This window comes from Amblyraja radiata, chromosome 1 (assembly GCF_010909765.2).
Source record: "Amblyraja radiata isolate CabotCenter1 chromosome 1, sAmbRad1.1.pri, whole genome shotgun sequence".
Taxonomy (NCBI): Eukaryota; Metazoa; Chordata; class Chondrichthyes; order Rajiformes; family Rajidae; genus Amblyraja; species Amblyraja radiata.
Window position 1 is genome coordinate 48,259,754 of NC_045956.1, and position 21,497 is coordinate 48,281,250.

The following is a 21,497-nucleotide window of genomic DNA, read 5'->3' on the forward strand; positions in this document are numbered from 1 at the left end:
CTGAAGGAGCCTGGGTCAGTGGCGCGGTGGCATCAGGAGGGGACACGGTGGCGATAGTGGAGGAGGTTGGTGTGGTGATCGAAGAGGGCGCCGGCGGTCAAGGACATGCCACATGGGAGTCAGAGAATGTGCCACTGGGAACAAAGGAAGACCTGGTGAGGGAGGAGGGGGCAGAAGAATAAAGGAAGACCTGGCGAGGGGGAATGGCCAGGAGGCGGGGAGAACAAAGGAGGGCATGGTTGGGGAACTGCTGTGTGGGGGGGGGGGGGGATTTAATGATGCACTGCTGTAATCTGCATGAGATCTAGCAGAGTGTAGTGACAAATTTGTTAGAAATCGGTCAACACACTTGATACATATTTGGATTCAAATGTGCAAAAGTTTGAAGTTTCCTGATATTTATGCATTTAAATGTTGGGAGATTATTGAATTGCTAATATTGTTCAGCAGGCACTTGGCCTTTGGGAACCAAAAAAAGTTCAATGTTATCTGGAGCGTTGACTCCATTCTGACCAATCATTTGATTTACAGTAAACTGCTTAACCCGATCACCCCTCATAAGGTGGATGAGATCAATTGGAATATTTACGTGCTTCTTTGACACAAAGCAATTCAACACAGGATATCCTACGTTATCAAACATATCTATTTTCATCTCCGCAACATATTCTTTCATCTCCGCAACATCGCCAAACTCAGACCCTCTCTCACACCGCCTGCTGCTGAAAGACTCATCCATGCCTTCATCTCCTCCCGACTGGACTATTGCAACTCACTTCTCCTTGGCATCAGCTCCACCTACATCAACCGACTCCAACTGGTCCAGAACGCAGCCGCCCGACTCATCACCCACACCAAATCCTGGCATCACATCACTCCAGTCCTCAAAAAACTTCACTGGCTTCCCATCTCCCACCGGATCACCTACAAAATCCTGGTCCTCACCTACAAAGCCCTCCACCATCTGGCCCCCCCATATCTCACTGACCTCCTCTCCCCCTACCAACCCTCACGGTCCCTCAGATCCACATCAGCCGGTCTCCTCTCCATCCACAAGTCCAACCTCCGCAGTTTTGGGGACAGAGCCTTCTCCAGGGCAGCTCCCAGGCTCTGGAACTCCCTCCCCCAACTGATCCGCAATTCCGTGTCCCTCACCATCTTCCAGTCCCCCCTCAAGACCCATCTCTTCACCTCTGCCTATCCTTAGCCCCACGTCCCCGTCCCTTTTCATCTGTGCATTAATTGCCTCATACTGTGTTTTGTATTGAATTCTGTCTTTACTTTGTGTACTAGTCATGTCTCTACTATTTATTTCATTCCCCTTACATGTTTTTCCTCTACATGCTCAATTTTTGTAAGGTGTCCTTGAGACCCTTGAAAGGCGCCCATAAATAAAATGTATTATTATTATTATTTTCGCAGAGCATTGACTGAAGGCAGCTTAATCCCAGTGGTTTCTGGTAAATGCTAAGTGAAACTATTTGTAGGCATTACTTTCTCCTCACTTCTAATTCAATTTTCTGGTTTGTCTTAAAGAGTTATTATGCTTGTTAAGCCAGCAATCAGAGAATTAACTCTGCTTCCTACAGTTGTATGCTCTGTGGTATTAATGATAAAACATGAACATTAACACAAACTCTTGCTAGATTTTTATTTACAATATATCGAACTGTACATTTCTTTTCAACATATGTAGCATTCAAAGATACTTTGTGGAAAGACTCACTGTATCTTACAGTTCACTTAAATTTTCCTGAAGATGTAATTCAGTTTTGGTTTATGGTATATACATAATTTATATAAGCAGCTTATAGATTGCCAGCTACACAATGGGGTCAAAACGGAGAACATTGTGACAACTCATATACATAATGAACCATGTAATGATTCAAATATTTTTGACACAGAAATACAGGTTTCCCTGATGGATTATGTCCTGAAATACTGCAAGTCAAAATACAAAAAGATAAATAAATATAATACTATATTATGCAAAGCTTTAAATTTTGCATTATGTGGCTTTTCTTTCCATTTGCAGAATCAAGTAAAAAATAAACTGGATGGTAAACAGGAACTTGTTATTAAACTAAATAAGCGTAATTATGGAGAGCCCATAGTCAATATAATTAAGTAATTAGTAACAGGTTTGCAAATAACAAAGTGGTATCAGAGGTGCATTATTATAAAATAGCTAGTATTTTTGAGTTCAGGGTGAGCAATAATATTGCATTTGTACAATCATGGGTTCACTTTGGATAGCTGATGCGTCCGTCCATCAAGCGATCCCAGATCATTTGGAGAAACCACTGTTTTAATTTGCCCAAACTGAACACCACTATGCTAAAGGATCAATTAAAGCATTCAATTTCTTATGCCAAACAGGTTTATAGCACCTTAAATTGCCCGAATAGCAAATATAAATGACCTGGTGCACCATGAACCTATGCTCATTTAAACATTCAGCATGTCCAAACTTAAGACCACCATGCATAGACTTGTTAGTCTGATAGCAAATTTCAAAGAAGGCAGTGTGCTAATCCACAGTGCCTTCCAGTTCAGTCTATTCATACATCCAAATTTACAAATTGGAGGACTGGGGCTATTACATCCATAGTGTTGGTAGGTTACAAAACAAACAGCAGAACGTTAATAAATTATGCATTCAAGCTCAATTCATGCAAATGAATAGTCAATGCTGGAAAGTCATGCTGCAGATCATGCAATCACGTCACTGGAAACAAAGAACAAAAAGATATTAATAAAGGAAAAGGAAACTAAATCATTTAGAAATAAAATCTAAAAAAATGTAAACTGGAAGGTTCTACTGTAACCGAGTTTGCTAAACACTGTTATTAGGCATTGCTACAAAATGTCAAATAGTTAACACAATGCTGACAATAACTAAGTTATTGCAGTGCACACTATCTAGCTCATGCTTGTTATTTCATTCTTTGGTATTAATATGCTGTCTAAATAGTCATCACTATTAGTTCAAAAATTAATTGGTTCAATTAGTTGATATGAAAACTATTACTGACATTTATCAGTAATTAACATCAGTAACTTACAGAAGATAACTTTGTTTGAATTATGCATCCATTGAAGAGCATAAACATATTTTCATAATGTAAATGTTAATACATTTCAAGTTAATATTTTCTGCTAACTGAAATTAAGTAATATTGTAATACATAATTAAAAAGTATATTTGTAAAATAAAGTAATGATTTAACACAAAGCTTGAAACTTAAAATATCTTAACCGTTAAATTCTGTAAGAAAAAACAGGAAATCTTTCTACATTTAAATAGGAGTTCTTACTTGTTTACTTAAAACTAGAAAATATTTATTTGACATGGTGTCTTTTTGAACATGTCATTACATTCAAGAAACCTAAAGTTGAATTATGCAAATCTTAAATTACATATTTAACGGTCAATTTATTTTATGACAGTCAAGGATGTAATTTAAGTTTTATAATCTTAGAACATATAAAATCATTGTATGCTTGACTGACAAAATAAATTATTGAAGTCAAATATGTAGTTAAGTTTGGAATTTATATAATTCATACAAGTGATGAATTTATGCAGTTCTTGCATAATTAAACTAGGTTTCATGAAAGTAAGGTCAAATTCAAAAACAGATGAAATCAAAGAAATATTTGTAGTTTGTTTTAAGTGAGCAAGTAGGATTTGGAACACTTCACTCATGCTATGTTATGAGGCAGAAAGAATAGCTGTAAAGGAGCTGAATAGCTTCTCCTATTTACATTTTGAAAATTATTTTGCATATTTGTTTTGGATTAAGTTTACTGTTAAGTATGAAAACCCCCCTACTATCTAATGCTATTGAAATCTCTCAGACTATAATGATTTTATTTGAACATGTAATTAAAGTAGGCTTGAAGATAATCTGTATGCCTATAATTTAATTCTCTGAAACTATCAGATGAACCTTTTTGAAGATGCTACAAATTTAGCTGAAATATTTGACAAATAATTTATTTCATTTTGTGGGACCGCCTAAGATGGGGTAGAGTTCTTACTGATCCTGCACTTTTCAAACTCCATGATAGAACAAGGTTCTAGGAAGAAACTGTCCAGAAAGGAAGAGTATTGAAAGAGGTATGACATCAGATTGAGGGAAGGTGCAAGGTATAGAATTAGAGACTTGTAAATTCATCCATAAAATCAGATTACATAATAATTTGTTATGGCAATGAGTAAAAGCGATGAAAACATTACTCAAAATTTGCAAATTACCTTGTTGCAAATGTATTAGTATGAAATAACAGAAAATTAATTAACAAAAGGTTTTTCAAAATGTATCTAAGACTAATGAGTGGTATGTCAGTTCAATCTACAGATGTGACCAAACATTTAAAAGATAGATTCAAGATTATTTTGGAAGATATAAAGGTTTATAACATGCTGGTGGAATGACAATTTACACTATGGTTAAGCATGTGCAAATCACCAATGATGCTGAAAATCTGAAATCTTGTTCTCATGAAAGGATATCGACTGATATATCAATTGTATTTCTCTTTACCGATGGGCCTTGACTTGCTGAGGTCTTCAAAACAATTTCTGTCTGTGTATTTAAATTACATTAATAATCAGCAGCACAACACACAAAAAGGATGTGCTTGTGTTGGAAAGGTGCAGATGCAGGAGATAGAGGTCACATAGTATTCAAAATGGGAAACAGTGCTGAAAGGTACATTCACATTTTCACTCAGTGAACATAATACTTAGTAAATAGGTGTAGCCCCCATGTCCCTTCAAGCTTATCCAAACTAATTATTTTGCCCAGGATCAAAGCAGGAATAGTTCATGTGTAAAATGAATTGTCACAAAGAAGTGTCCACAGAGAAAAAAAGTAGATGAATACAAATGATTTTAATAGGTACAAGTAGAAGTTCTTTTAAATAATGCTAATATTCAGAACAACCAGGCATGGTAGAACATCAAAAAATGTTGCTTGTTTCAAACAGAACTGTAATGGGCCATGTAATAGATTTGATTGCTGCTGTTCCAAAGATCTTTTCTCATGATAGAAACCACAGATGATAGAAAATGCAAAAGAAAATGGTATTCAAGGGTTGATTAAAATGAGAGAGATATTTTAAACTGTAAACTTTTCCAGGAATTAGTTATCAATTGTTTGACAAAGAATCCTTTCAATGTTTAGAGCTGAACAGTAATTCGTGATCCCTGCCAACACTACATTACATTCAGGATACTTGAAATACAGATCTCTGCAAAAACATTGTTCTGATTTGATCAATTGAAAACATCAGATCAAAGATTGAAAGATTCTAACGAAAAGGCAGAGGTGAAAGGCAAGATATGGAGATGAACTGACTAAATGGCAGAACATCTTCTGGAACCAGATGGTTTATTCTGAAGTGCTGCAATGGTTTCATAATTTTTTGACAGACTGAGAATGTTATCACACCTAAAGGAAAGGCTAAATGGTGCTGTACAGCACAATAAGAAACAATTTCAATGTGGTAATTTTCACACATTGTTTATCATGAAAGTTGAGTCTGGTTTTCAATTATTCTTTTCAATAAATTAACTTTGAATAATCCATGGTTGATTAATATTATAATGAGCTAATAGATGCATCATAAATGTTAATCCTTCAGTAGAAGCATGGATTTGCTATTTAGAGCAACTTTGCCCTTCTCTGCTTCCTGGCACTTGTCATAGGTTCAAAATGGGAAAGTGATCATTGATATTTAACAAGTTAAAAATGTTAAAGACTACAGACCTTCCCATGAGGTACCAGAAAGGTACCATGACTAATTATGTGTACTTTAACATTGTCAATTTAAAAACAAGAACAATTGAACTAATACTTTAAATCTGTTAAGTCAATATCAATGCAAAATACATCAATGTTGAGAAGTATCAATAGTCTTCAGTTTTAATAAATAATAAAGTTGTTCATTTTACTCTGGAAAGGATATTTTGTCTGATAACATCCTTAGACTAGTGGAAATGTAACTATTTCCCACCCCAGCTCTTCTCAATCACACTGATGAGAACATCAGTTTACTGATGAATTGTAGGTGTGCTGATCTGTTAACACAACGTAAAAGAGCTGGGTCAAGTATGACTAACGTTTTCATTTTGGGAAGACATGGAGTCTAGAGTTGGAACGGACAACTTGCTAACCATATGAGCTAGTTAGTTATTGCATTCATTTATTGTTAAAAAATGTATTATTTGCTTCATCTCTACATAATAGGCTTACCACAACATAAACATGACAAAGTTGTAAGAATGAGAAAAGGCCATTTAATCAGTCATGCTAATAACAAGTAAAGGGTATGTATGATTCCATCACAGATCATATGTTCCCTGTCTTGACCATCCTACTTTATTTTGAATTCCTACCTTACAGAACAACAAAGTTAACAGTCTCTTCATTTTAAGGTAAATATTTCAAATGTCAATAAAAGGATGAACATTTATACTGACAAAGTCAGGTTACAAATGTGGAAATAAAGTTAAACAGAAAAGTATTCTCAATCATTTCTGAATAAATTATCCTTATGAGAACATGAAACATTCACATTATTCCATTGATCATTTTATATTACAATTGTGGCATAAAATATCACATGGATAAAATAAACAAATTTAGTACAAATATTAGCTCAAAAGTTTTATAAACTGAAAGTGAACAGAAGTTTAGAAGTAGCTGAAGATGTTGGGTTAAATGGTGCGGCATATGATTTGTGCATAAGCCATTGGTTTTACCTTCTACCTTGCTGTAGCTGGTTGAACATGTCCAGGGTATGGTCGCCGTGCGCTTGTTGCCTGTCTCTGTCTAGCTAGGAAGGACTGTCCTGAACCAGTGCTTGTAAGTCTTTCTTCTGCTGCTTTCTTGTGAAGTGCCATACCCTATTAACAAATACAAATCAACAAACTGTAAATGAAAAACAGAAAATGCTGGAAATAGTCAGCAGGTCATGCAGCATCTTTGGAAAGAGAAAGAGTTAATGTTTCACTTTCTGAGTCACTGACTGGGCTCAGGCTGTTCAGTGACTAAGCTCTGACAAAAAGACTTCAACCTGAAAAGTTAACTCTTTCCCTTTACGAAAATGCTACCTGATCTGCTGGGTGTTTCCAACATTTTATGTGAAAGGTACTGGTAGAGCTACACTGTGGAATGATGGTCCATGCACTTGAGAAAAAATAAACATGGCAGGCAAAAGATTTGAAAATTGAGGATGGAAGCATGAAATGGAATGCAATGTAAGATAGTCGTGGTTAAATTTAAGGGAAAATTAGATAAATATTTGAGAATGTAAGCAAATGAAATGCATTGGTTTTTAAGGAGCACAAAAGGGCTGCAGCTTTCTGCTTTTTCACTTTATGCTCCCTCTATCTCCCAAGATGAGAATTCATCATTCAATATATCTTTTTTTCCATTGTCTATTGTCAAAACATGTTCCATTTTGGTATTCTTACCATGTTATACCAAGCACTGACAATTAACTTCTCTTCATGTTCTCTCTGAATCTTTGTCTTCTCATATTCTTTCTAAAAACAAAATGATTTGAAAGATGATAGCATTTAGTTCAAATACACATATTTGACTCATTCTAAATGGCAAAATACTTGATTTAAAGCACTGATAAGTCACAAGCAAAGGTAAATGAGGTACCTTAACTGAAAGAATTCTGCATACAATCCGCTAGATCATTGAAAACATTAGTTTTCTAACTGAATACAATGTTAGGACACATTTAGTGAAAGGGAGGAAAGAAAGATAGAACTATTTATTTAGGTATGCCTCAAATTATGAATTGTTCTTCAAATACAATATATATATATATACAAAAATGTAGATACCATTCTGCAAAAAAGTAATACAAACAATAGTAGACAAAGGTGAACAAAACAAATAATCAAATGGCGTCCTCAGCCTCCTTCTTTACTCCTTGTACACCCACGACTGTGCAGCCAAGTACAAATCTAATTCAATTTTCAAATTCGCAGACGACACCGCCATTGTGGGCCGGATATCAAATAATGATGAGAAGGAGTATAGGAAGGAGATCAAGAACCTTGTGTCCTGGTGTCGAGAAAACAACCTCTCTCATTGTCAGCAAGACAAAGGAGATAGTGATCGACTTCAGGAAGCAAAATGGTAACATACTCCAGTTTGCATTGACAGTGCCGAAGTAGAGGCTGTTGAAAACTTCAACTTCCTAGGAGTCGGAGTCATTATCACCAACAACTTCTCCTGGACCACCCATTTTGAAGCAGCGATCAAGAAAGCACACCAACCCTTCCACTTCCTTAGACGGCTTAGGAAGTTCGGCATGTCCCCTGCAACTCTCACCAATTTCTACAGATGGACCATAAATAGCATTTTATCAGAATGCATCACGGATTGGTTTGGGAACAGTTCCATCCAAGACCGCAAGAAATCAGAGAATTGTGGACGCAGCCCAGACCATCACACAATCCAACCTCCCTCCATTTATACCTCATGCTGCCTCAGCAAGGCCAGCAGCATAGTCAAGGACGTCGCACTCTGGCCACTCCCTATTCTCCCCTACTCCATCAGGCAAAAGGTATAGAAATGTGAAAACACACACCTCCAGATTCAGGGACAGTTTCTTCCCAGTGGTTAACAGGCAACTGAATCATCCTACCACAATCAGAGAACAGTGCTGAACTACTATCGACCTCTTCGGTGACCTTTGGACTATCCTTGATCAGACTTTGCTGGCTTTACCTTGCACTAAATGTTATTCCCTTATCATGTATCTATATAATGTAAATGGCTCGATTGTAATCATCAACAAAAGCTTTTCATTGTACCCCGGTACACGAGACAATAAAATAATCAACTAGGTACACAAAAATGCTGGAGAAACTCAGCGGGTGTCGCAGCATCTATGGAGCAAAGGAAATAGGCAACGTTTCGGCCCGAAACGTTGCCTATTTCCTTCGCTCCATAGATGCTGCTGCACCCGCTGAGTTTCTCCAGCATATTTGTGTTCCTTCGATTTTCCAGCATCTGCAGTTCCTTCTTAAAAACTAATCAATTAGTTTGTTTTTGGTAGTGTTTGTAATATTTCTGAACAGAAGTCAAGTCAAATCAAGATTGAGTTTTTACATATGCACAGGTGCAGTGAGGTACAAGTACAATTAAAATCTTTCTTGCAACAGCATCTCAGTAACAGACTCAACCAACATGCAAAAAAAATTGTAATAAATGACATTATTTCTACAAAACAGTGAAAAGATAAAAAAATCTGCAAAGAGAACAGCACAATTGTGCAACAAATACATAATGAGAAAGCAAGTCCATGGAAGTGCAAGAGGTAGTCTGCAGTGCACTGCTGCTGCCGGATACGAAAATGGAAATACACTTACTGTTCAGTTAATTGATAGCATTTAGGAGAAAGTAAAGTAGCATACCGATAAGGAATGTAACATTCTTTCCTTTTCTTGCAGCTGATTTTTCAAAGACTGAACTTCCGGGGCTGCTCCTTGGTTCTGCTTAGGGTCCAACGTTCTGATAACCTAAAAAAGAGAGAATAATTTTATTAAAACATTTTCTGTTTCCTGGCGACATTAGTTCAGCGAAAGGATTTCATTTCAATGGTAAAGAAGCACCTTACTCAAGCAGAACTAGGCTAACCACAGAGGAAGCAAGTTAACGATACACATGACTATGCAAGCCAATATGTGATATTACAGTTTCTGCCACTTGCCAGTTCCTTCTGCTTATCTCATTGACCAGTGTCACAATTTTCCCTCCACATGATACTGTTCTAGCTCAACGCCTTTTAATTCTTCTCACTCAATCACATTATCATCTGCAAGTGACCAAAGGCAAGTTAATGATCACTTGCTCTCCTGATTTTAAGATTGAGAAACTTATGCCCCTGTCCCACTTAGGAAACCTGAACGGAAACCTCTGGAGACTTTGCGTGCGGTTCCCGGAGGCTGCAGGTGGTTGCCAGAGGTTGCCACAGGTAGTGGAAGCAGGTAGGGAGACTGAAAAAAACCTCCGGGAACCGCACGGAAACCTTGGGTGGGGCACAAAGTCTCCAGAGGTTTCCGTTCAGGTTTCCTAAGTGGGACAGGGGCATAAGTCTGCTGCATCAATATAACTGAAACCTGGTTATGTATTTTACAGCCGGATAATCTTATTTTATAATCCCATTAAAACAAACATTCAGAGAACAATCAAAACTGCATTAACAATCCTCTTAAATGAATAAATATTCTTTTTTAGGATTGCATATTACTTCAGGTAAATGTAGAAATGTTGCACTTACACTCTTTGCTTTTTCTAGGTACTTTTTATATCTGTCCTCCATTTGTTTCATATCTTCATCCTTCTTTCTTAGGGCTTCCTGAAGTTCTTCAATCTTTTGAGCTATACACAGCAGGGGAGTACAAACCATTAACTGAATAAATTGATTTTTAAGTCATCGCAAAATTGCAACATTTTAAAACTAAATTACTCATCAATGTCTAGAGTAGGCAGGAAATCATATCTAGCTCGCCAGTGCTGAAAGAGTACAGAGGCAACTTTAAGATTAATATGGCATACGAGAGATGGATGATGCAACAACATGTCTGGCGTTTATCTTGAGGAAGATCGTGCTTTAATAATGTTAGTATGGTCATATTTTTTTAAAGAGCAGTTTTATTTACATCTTTTAAAACTTACAGCTGTTATTGTATTTTGGTTCCAAGTCATCAATATAGGCTCGTTTCTTCTGAAGCTCCGTATGAGCTTCATGTAGCTTCTCCCTGAAACAGCCAACATATTAATTCAATACTCATACATTACACAACAAAGGTGTTGAAAAACAGACTTTTAAAATATATAAATAGACTGTGAATAGGCTTGACAATGTATTTGAAAGCGAAGCAACCACTAGGAGCTTGTACACCAGAAAAAAAACACATCTTGCACAAGTGAAAATATTACCAACAACCATTAATGTGTTTTTCATCATTTCGGTGTAAGATTTTCTTCTTCCTTGACACTGACCTTCCAGTGTCCATCTAGTCTATATTGCAAGAGTATTGCAAGAGTATTGCAATATCCAAATTGCAATTTCCCAAATTTTCAGTCACATTGGTGAGGACATCCGGTGGCGCTGTCATGGCTGCCTCCGCCTTCAGTCCGGTATCTTTTTTGTTTTTTGTTATGTTTGAAGTGCGTTTTTTTGGGGGGTTTTTTGTCTTTTATGTGGGGGGAAGAGGGTACGGTAAGGGGGATACCGTCCTTCAGTCGCTCCCTGGAGAGGATGCGACTATTGTTCGCTCCCCCCCGCCGCGGCCTACCTACTGGATTGGCGCGGCCTTTCCTGCCGGGACCGACCAGAGCTCCTGCAGCGGCGGCGCAGCGCTGGATACATCGCGGGGCGGGCGATGCCTTACCGGGGGTCGCCGTTTGGAGCTCCGGAGTGTTGGGCCTGCTGCATCGATATCGCGGAGCTGTTGATCGCGGAGCTCCCAACGCGGGCGGCGCCGACCAACATCGCGGAGACCTGCGACCCTTTGTCGGGGGTCGCCAGCGTGGGTCTCCGCCCGGCTCGGCCTGTGGACTTCGGGAGCCGCGGACTCCAGTGGGAGGTGGCTGATTTGGAGGTCCGGGCTGCTGAGGATGTTCTCCGTCGGGGTTCAATCATTCCCGGCGAGGGAGCCTGAACATCGGGCCACCCGTGGCGGCGACTACGGGGTGCTCGGGAGCCCCCGACCACGGGTGAACATCTGGGAAGATCAGCGAGGTGGCTGACTCGACTTTGGTTCCTTCCCTAACTTTGGTGCTGCTGTGGGGATGTTGTGTCATGGGCTTCTGTGTTTGTGGGGGTTTTTTATGACTGTAAGGAAAATCCATTTCGTTGTCTCTTATGAGACAATGACAATAAATTGAATCCAATCCAATCCAATATTGTTCCAAATAATATCATGTAATGTTCATTCACTGACTAGAGGTACAAACTGAATGATTTTATGTTAAACGGTATAAACCTGAATTTACAGGGATGGCTATTTATCACTCTATGTTAAAAGTTTAAAGGGGCTGTCCCACTAACGTGACATTTCAGCGACTGTCTTCAACATTCAAGCTCGAGGGCACATGCCTGAAAAACCTTGAGCTGGATCGACCGTCAGCGATGAAACCGCGAGCCAGATCGACCGTCTGCACACACACACAAACACATCGCAAAGGCGGGGGCCAGGGAAAGCGGGTGAGTGCTGCCTGAAATTCACACCCGTGATGAACACGAAGGTAAAAGACGGCTGGCACAGTAACGGTAAGTCCTTTAGAGAACGTGGAGAGGGGGTGGGGGAGGAGAGGGGGAGAGAAGGGAGAGAAGGGAGAGAAGAAGGAGTGGAGACACTTTTAAGAAGCCAGACAACTTTTAATAAAGTTTAGTGGGCATTTAACATTACCAGTCAGTTTATTTACCTTTCTTTTCTCAATGACCTTTACCTTTGATTACCTTTGATTACCTTTGATTAGCTTTGATTGCCTTTGATTACCTACAATAGCATTATGCCCTACTGTCACCTAGGTCGACTAAACCTACGAGAAAAAATCATCGATTTTTTCCATGAAGTCCTTTTTTTACTCGCGGGCATTTTCAGCATGTTGAAAAAAAACGCCGCAACCTAGCTGAGGTCTCGAGTACGCGGGGACTACACTCGAGCATGAAGGAGAGTTGCAAAGACCTCCTAGGGCCTTGTGTCGACCATACTGCGAATATGAGTTGAGGGCAAACTCTTCTAAACTCGCGAATTAGATCGCCGCAGTGGGACAGGCCCTTAACTCTGCATACTGCTCAAATTGAACAACAATCCTTCCTTGCATCTTTAAACACCATTACTGCTACCAAAACGACCTTCAATGCGCAATGATCCAGCACTCTTCTGCAGGGGTGACATACGCATGTAAAAATGATTCCTAGGCATACCAAATACCCACTGAGTCTGACTTTCAACTTCGCTGGTTCCATTTCAGAAAGCCTTTGATAAGGTCCCACATAGGAGATTAGTGGGCAAAATTAGGGCACATGGTATTGGGGGTAGAGTGCTGACATGGATAGAAAATTGGTTGGCAGACAGGAAACAAAGAGGAGGGATTAATGGGTCCCTTTCAGAATGGCAGGCAGTGACTAGTTGGGTACCGCAAGGCTCGGTGCTGGGACCGCAGCTATTTACAATATGCATCAATGATTTAGATGAAGAGATTCAAAGTAACATTAGCAAATTTGCAGATGACACAAAGCTGGGTGGCAGTGTGAACTGTGAGGAGGATGCTATGAGAATGCAGGGTGATTTGGACAGGTTGGGTGAGTGGGCAGATGCATGGCAGATGCAGTTTAATGTGGATAAATGTGAGGTTATCCACTTTGGTAGCAAAAACACGAAGGCAGATTATTATCTAAATGGCGTCAAGTTGGGAAAAGAGGAAGTACAACAGGATCTGGGGGGGTCCTTGTTCATCAGTCACTGAAAGTAAGCATGCAGGTACAGCAGGCAGTGAAGAAAGCGAATGGCATGTTGGCCTTCATAACAAGAGGAGTTGAGTATAGGAGCAAAGGGGTTCTCCTGCAGTTGTACAGGGCCCTAGTGAGACCACACCTGAAGTATTGTGTGCAGTTTTGGTCTCCAAATTTGAGGAAGTACATTCTTGCTATTGAGGGAGTGCAGCGTAGGTGCACAAGGTTAATTCCCGGGATGGCGGGACTGTCATATGCTGAGAATGGAGCGACTGGGCTTGTATACTTTGGAATTTATAAGGATGAGAGGGGATTTTATTGACACATATAAGATTATTAAGGATTTGGATACCCTAGAGGCAGGAAATATGTTCCCGATGTTGGGGTAGTCCAGAACCAGGGGCCACAGTTTAAGAATAAGGGGTAAGCGAATTAGAACGGAGATGAGGGAACACATTTTCACGCAGAAAGTTGTGAGTCTGTGGAATTTTCTGCCTCAGAGGGCGGTGGAGGCAGGTTCTCTGGATACCTTCAAGGGAGAGGTAGACAGGGCTCTTCAAGATAGCGGTCAGGGGATATGGGGAGAAGGCAGGAACGGGGTACTGATTGTGATCAGCCATGATCACATTGAATGGTGGTGCTGGCTCGAAGAGCGGAATGGCCTACTCCTGCACCTGTTGTCTATTGTCATATCCATTATCAATGCCACTTATTGCTGCTATATTTGTTACAATAGATTCCACTTCTACTCGCCAGGTGTATGCACCAAAGATTATAGAGCAGAGCAAGGTAGACCACTCCTCCGAAATCCAATGGACTGACGTGTAATACGTAACGGAACGTCACGGCCGCCATTTGTTTATGCCAAACGCGACATCTTTGGTAGCGGGGACGGACTCCACAGTTATACAATCTGCTCTTACATCAGGTCGCAGGGAAAAGAAAAGATACTAGAGGCTCCTCTAGTATCTTTGGGGGAAGAGGATGTTTCCTCCACTCCTGAGTTGATCCAGGACTGATTATCGGTCCCCCCGATACCAGATGAAGGCGGCCGGCGGGAGAGCTTCAAGCGTCTGCCCGTGGTCGGCGCTCCCGAGGCAGCGGGCAATGCTCCTCTAGTATCTTTGGTGTAATCCGTTCCAAAGATTGATCCGCTCTATCATCTTTGGTGTAATCAGTGTTGTAGGAAACAGTGTATTATGTAGCATCGATCACTTCACATATTTAGTTAATATTATTGTACATTTTATTAATATTATTGTAAATTGCAGCTCAATAAAATGGCGTCATGTCATACTACGCTTTTTTCGCAGAGTGGCGCTTCTTGCTCTGCTGTATAATCTTTGGTATGCACTGCAGGCATCCAGAGTTTACACTCATTTTCTTCTCAACCATTTCAGCTCAAAAGGTTTAATCATAATCAAAGGTTTAATTAATAAAATGAATATAACAGGGTTTGGTTCTAGGAGGCATTGAGGACTGGTGAGCCTCCATCTTCGCTTGTCCAACAATGCGCTGGGAGGGAGAGAGAGAGAGAGAGAGAGACAGAGAGAGAGACAGAGAGAAAGACAGAGAGAGAGAGAGACAGACAGAGACAGACAGAGAGAGAGAGAGACAGACAGAGAGAGAGAGAGACAGACAGAGAGAGAGAGAGACAGACAGAGAGAGAGAGAGAGAGACAGAGAGAGACAGAGAGAGACAGAGAGAGACAGAGAGAGAGAGGGGGGGAGAGAGAGGGAGGGAGAGAGGGAGAGGGGGAGAGGGACACCGTGGCTGGCTGGCGGGCCGGCAGAAGGCGCCGAGGTGGCAGCCTGAACCACTGTCCGGTCCCGGTGGCCGTTCGCAGCCACCCGAGCTACTGAGTAAGATATTATTTTTATATTTTCAGGATCTGGACATTATTGGCAAGGCCAGCATTAGTTCACCTCTGGAATTCAGCTTGTTGGTCCATTTTGAACCAAAGCTGTGATAAGGTCCATAGGCAAGTGGACCCAGTAAAACCTAAAGTGGGAATTGGTGAGCAGGTTATCGGCGAGTACGCAGCTTTATCCACAACACGTACCATCACTTTGTTGCTCATTCAGAGGATACTGATTGGACAGTGATTAACCAGATTAAATTTGTCTTGCCTTTTCTGAACATAAAGTACCTTTGGAAATATCTACATTGTTGGATAGATAGCAGCTTTGCAACTGTCCTGGAACAACATGGCTCCAGGCACAGCTAGTTTTGGAGCTTCACTGCTACAGTTGGGGTATTTTGTATGATCTGAGACACTTTCCAGTGTTCCCAGCCAGTTCCCATGTTTGAGCTACACAACTACTCTTTGGCTCCCAGATGTCCTGCCAAGGATAGAGTAAACTGTCACTAGAGACAGTATTGACAAACCAAGATTTTGTACTTTGATAGTTGAACGTGATAAAAATGATTAACAAAGAATGTTTCCACACCCCATTAAACGCATAGACAGGACAATCCAAAGACTTAAAAAAATAGCTAATAACAGTAAAATGTGTGATGCCTTATATATCCACAATAGAATACCTAGAGTCATAGAGTGATACTTCAGCCCAACTTGCCACACAGGCCAACATGTCCCAGCTACACTAGTCCTACCTGCCTGTGCTTGGGCCATATCCCTCCAAACCTGTCCTATCCATGTACCGGTCTAACTATTTCTTAAATGTTGGGATAGTTCCAGCCTCAACTACCTCCTCTGGCAGCTTGTTCCACACACCCGCCACCCTTTGAGTGAAAAAGTCACCCCTCAAATTCCTATTAAATCTTTTCCCCTTCACCTTGAATCTATGTCCTCAATTCCCCTACACAGGGCAAGATACCCTGTGCATCTACCCGATCTATTTCTCTCATGATTTTGACACCTCTAAGATCAAGACCTATTCAAAACAAATTTCTTTTTTAAAGTACTTACAAATGTTCTTCCAGTTTCTTTTTCAGAAGAATTGACTGAAAAAAAATATAAATATAAATGATAAAAAGGAAACACTAAGTTCCAAATGCAACACAGTGAACAAAGTATTTAAATACAATCTTAATTAGTGCAACGGCATATTTACTGCAAATTCAGCATTTCAATTTGATATTAGTAAATGCTGGCAGTTTGCAAGGTAAAATGTTATTTAAAAGAAGGCATACTCACAATAGCCTACAGCAGATGGCCATGGCAAGAAACAGAGATAATATGTTAGTATGAAGCAAAAACATCCAGCCAGCAGAAGAAACTCTTCAGTAACAGATGAACGAGAAAAAGTTTAAGCCTCTTAATTTGTAGCACATGAATGATTTGTCTGTCTTCGCAGCTGATATCAGTAGCAGCTCCATCATCTCTCCTGATCTGGAGAACTTTATTCATACATATCTCTTAATATCCACATTGTTTTCAAGCAAATGAGTGGCTTCCAGTTTCCACACTAAAACACAAATGATATTTACAGAAATGAAACAAATGTACAGGCTGCCATTTTTGATTATTATGTGGAGCAGCATCTGAGTTTCTGACTAAAGCTGAAACAAATGGAACACAAAGGAAAATCTAAAGGGAACGTTTTCTAATGTTGCTTCAAGATTTAACATTTCTATCAAACCATTATAGAAACTTATTTCCCTGTTTTAATTTCATAAAGCTGTTTAAGAATGCAGAAATTACTTAGTAATACCCTTTTGTTAAACTCATAAATATTTTCAAGGTGATAAGAAGGCAAATCAATTTTTTACTTCAAAGTTTTAAATTGAGAGACAAGCTCCCTCGAACGGATTATTATTGTCAGAGGAACACAAGGAGGCGGCCAGCTGGAACTAACTCACGTTTAGCCAAGGACTACAGTGATGATGCTGTAAGCATTTCTCTCAACCTGATTCCACTGCTCCCTCCAAAGTTCTGGAACCTTCTGCAAACAGTTCCCATCTTACAGAAATATTTAATAGATCAGATATTTAATACATCAGAAAATATTCTTTCTTCGAAAAGTTGTTCTTGTTTTAAAAAATGTCAGTACTCTGTACCTTTAACTATATTGTGCCCCATTTCCATTTTGCACCATTTGTTTGACATTTCCTAAAATTGACACATATAGCATTCATAATGATAGGTTACCAATGCTGCCCAATCATCATGTACTTAAAAGCAACCCAAGTTCATTACTAATTTTATAGAATTAAAACAAATGTTCCTCCTTTTCGTCAAGGGCACACAGTCATCATTCTTTATTCAGTGGTTTTTATCAATGATGTAAATAAAGCTCTATGCAAATATTTCAATTATTTTTGCTTGAATTTAAATGCAAAACTGAAAGTATAATGAATATATCTAGTTTGATAGCAAAGAGCAAGTAGAATATCAAAAATTCTACTGTACGTCACAGGTTAGTGAATAATAGTATTACTTTGCCATCATTAAGCTATCTCCTTTTACAGCAGTCAGATAGTTGTATGGAAATTTCCCTGCTTCAAACTTCAGCTCCCAGGTACACAAGTCTAATTCAAATATTTAAATGGAAGTAAATGTTTTTCTTACTCCAATGTTACCAAGCCATTCTTATAACCTATTACTAGAAAGGCAAAATGAGCAGCAAAATAAAAGGGTGATGCTGCTTTATCAACCGACATGCTGCAATGACATTGGATTCTGAAAAAGCGGAGAAAATAAACTGGAGACACAAACAAAATGGCAAAGGCAAACGTTTTTGAGCAATTTGAAAATAATTCTGTTAACTGGTTATTTAAAAAATAATTTATGCAGCTTGAGCATGATATTACACTAAGAATGTTATCAAATGTACTTTTGAACCGAGTAGGTAACTCACATCCTCAGCCCTCGAGCCCTGATCTTGTAATGCCTTCTGAAGTTCTTCAACCTGTGACTGTATTTCCAATATCCTCTGGTTGGCTAGCCTTGTAACCAAAAAGAAATTAAAGACATCAGTTACCTTTACACAGAGATGCAATTGCTTCCCTCATTCAAGGCACTATCCTTACTTACCTTTGGTGATCTTTCAGGAACCTCACGGGTTTGTGGGTAGAATTGCAGGGTGAATGAAATTAGTGTAGATATTCACAGTGCTTTGCAGCCAATTAACTATTTTTGACTTACCATTAGTTGAAATATGTATGGAAAATCTACAGTGTGCTCCTAAAAAAACTGCAGAAATATTAGCAATAATGTCTCTGCAAAATCCTTTAAATCAATTGACTTGATAAACAAAGTCAGCATCCCAATCACCGAGGTTCTAATTTCACACAAACCACTTCAATGGACAGGCTACAACTTCTATTGACCTTCACTGGACTCTTGAAGTGAGCAGTGTACGTTGAATTACTACACAGGAAGAGAGTTACAGGAAGAGTCAGAGAAACAACTTTAAGGATGTTCGCAAACTAGCACATCAGAATCTTCGGCAGCCCTAGTCTCAGCAACAGGAACACGTAGAGGTCATTTGACATCCCAAGCTACCCATCCAATGCTCCATCAAACACCACTGACCCCACCTGTGGCAGAGTATGTAGATCCTGCATGATTTGTTTCAGCCACCTCCACATCCACAGAGCTGCAATAGGAGCAAGTCATCCTTGGTCCTGAGGGACTGTCCAAGGAGTAGAAGGACAGACTTGCTGTTTGTTGAGGCATAATAGATCAGAAGTCTAACCAACATAGTAAATGTAGTTCTCTGCTCCTGTAAACTTGCCCATAACTTCCTCCCATTAACCAAACAGGCCAGAATGCTGAAGGATTTTCTAGCATGTTCATGATATTATGAACATCTGCATCTCCATTCCAAGGTATGTTGCAAGTCACATAAATAATTCTCAACAAACACATTCCAAAAGTGCTTAATGTCCTAATTATTTCCTCATAGTACATGATTAAAAATACAACATTTTAATTATTATTACAAAGTGCATGGAGAGAACTTGGCTACCATCAAAAACTAGATTTTAGAAGCTTTGCTTTATTTTCAATAAACTCTCCCCATTGCACTGCTTGCTGCTGGTTTTGCATGTGGCCTTTCCAGACCACTAGCATTCACAAGTCATTCTTCAATAACGTATGACCAGTAATTTTCTAACAGTTACAACTTATTGCTTATTTCCTTTTGAAATTGTAATTTCTAGAAAACAAAACGTATCCTTTAGAAGAAGTGAAATACCTGAATCAAACTGGAGAAAAATGTCAAACCAATAAAGCATACATTATCAATTTTTCTCATTGAACAACTCTCATTCATACATGACATCTTTTGGCTTCATTACTTTGTGCTCTATGTACAATGTCCCATTCAACTATCACCATATGATACAGTTCAATGAAATTAGCATTAATACAACTTACCTTGTATTCATTTGCTCATGCACCATGGGTTTTTGTTCACTAGGAGCAACTATACAGCTCCATCCTTATTTACTGGATTGTTATGAATAAGTTACTTTTGAGGCATGTGTCACAATAATATATTAAATCAAAGTATTCATTGTTGGATTGTGTCTCACCTGTTCTCTGTCTCTAGTTCGCTCTCCCTTCTATTGGCATCCTCCAGTAAACTTTGCAGTAAAGCTATTTTTTCATTATCTGATCCCTCTTGATTCAACTTCAGGATTTTGTTTTCATGTTGCAATCGGATAAGTTTTTCCCTACAACATGGATAGAGATTTAAGAAAATGACAAACTGAAGATTCATTTTTAAGGCAGTTATATTCTCATAAGCTATTTCCTTCTACATTATCAGCTATGCTTTTTGCACATTTTCTTTTGGTTCTTTTCATTTCCTCAATGCATTCTCTATTTTCCTCATGGTTTATCTTTGGTATTGTTAATCATAGCTCTATTATAGATCTCCACTCTGAATTTCCATTTAGTTTTCATCTATTTATTTATCCATGGAAATCTGTACTTTGATACCTACCCTTTTACTTGATATTTATCTTGTACTCGTATTATTTTGTGCAACATGTTTTTAAAGATTCTATGTAAACTTATCTAAGCTCAAAACACCTGACCTCAAGAATTCATCCAATAGACTTTCGTATAAAACCTCATCTGAGAGGGCTTAAATAGGATGCACACATCATTAATACCTTCACATCTTCAGTGACTTTTGTAAAGAGGCTGGGTAGAACAGAAGAAACTCATATCCACTTACCACAGGTTTTTGTATAAGCAGTTTTGTATACATGATTACAACTCACAAGCATGCTCATTATACAAAGAAATCTTTAGTAATCATATAATTCAAGCAATCCATGAGCCATTGTTACAAACAGGGCAAAAATGCCAAAATGGAACATAAAAGTGATTTGGAAAAGAAGATGGAGATGAAAGATTCTGAAATAAACATTACTGAACTGCTATAAGAATGATTGAAACAGCAATGCAGCAATCCTGACAGGCAGCCCAAATATAATCAAAATATTTGCCTTTGCAATAAGTTATCCTCATTATTGAAAAATTCGATAAATCTTTTAAACTTACTTGATTTCAGGGGTTATTATTTCTGCTGCTAAACTATCTGATGCCTCTTGACTGTTCATTGGAATAAGTCCTTTGGGAAACATTAAGATTATCAATGTTATAATATCAGGATTTTATTATGTATTAAATACATTAGTAACTTTGCAACCAATACAAAGCAAAATGCAAATAAAACTTTTATTACAGACCTGCAGTGAGTTGGCCTTGATGTACTTGAACACATCGCAGTTCTTCAATTGTCTCCTTTAAAGAATCTCTCTCTGTTCTTAATCTCTAGAAATATTTGTTATACAAATATTACAGAATATATTTTAGATTCAAAATATTACAATACTTTGCTACCATGTAAAGATTAAAATACATTCATATTCCCCAGATCTGAGTACTTTTCATTTTTGGAAATATGCCAAGCATGTTGATAAGTAATTTTTCAGAAATTGTTTGTTACAATTCCAGAGAGTTAGGTTAGAAAGAGAAAAACGTGCATAAAAATAATTGCAAAACTAAC

The 21,497-nt window shown here is 38.8% G+C and overlaps 1 protein-coding gene across 3 annotated transcripts in view; it reads right to left on the reverse strand.

Annotated features, from left to right (window-relative positions):
* Positions 1–1,636: 1,636 nt before the first annotated feature.
* hook3 (hook microtubule tethering protein 3) overlaps positions 1,637–21,497 on the reverse strand; it is an 80,294-nt gene continuing 60,433 nt past the window's right edge. Inside the window, exons 13-24 of one of the 3 annotated variants that reach the window (XM_033021396.1) lie at positions 21,178–21,262; positions 20,990–21,059; positions 20,011–20,151; positions 18,330–18,417; positions 16,667–16,672; positions 16,439–16,473; positions 10,719–10,801; positions 10,321–10,421; positions 9,455–9,559; positions 7,490–7,561; positions 6,776–6,919; positions 1,637–2,731 (exon numbers count right to left, since the gene is read on the reverse strand). In XM_033021396.1, the coding sequence (XP_032877287.1) occupies positions 6,779–6,919; positions 7,490–7,561; positions 9,455–9,559; positions 10,321–10,421; positions 10,719–10,801; positions 16,439–16,473; positions 16,667–16,672; positions 18,330–18,417; positions 20,011–20,151; positions 20,990–21,059; positions 21,178–21,262 (927 nt within the window). In that variant the 3' untranslated portion in view covers positions 1,637–2,731; positions 6,776–6,778. Of the gene's footprint in view, positions 2,732–4,884; positions 6,920–7,489; positions 7,562–9,454; positions 9,560–10,320; positions 10,422–10,718; positions 10,802–16,438; positions 16,474–16,666; positions 16,673–18,329; positions 18,418–20,010; positions 20,152–20,989; positions 21,060–21,177; positions 21,263–21,497 lie in introns of those variants that run through there. The other 2 variants (XM_033021388.1, XM_033021403.1) reach the window with 2 other exon arrangements.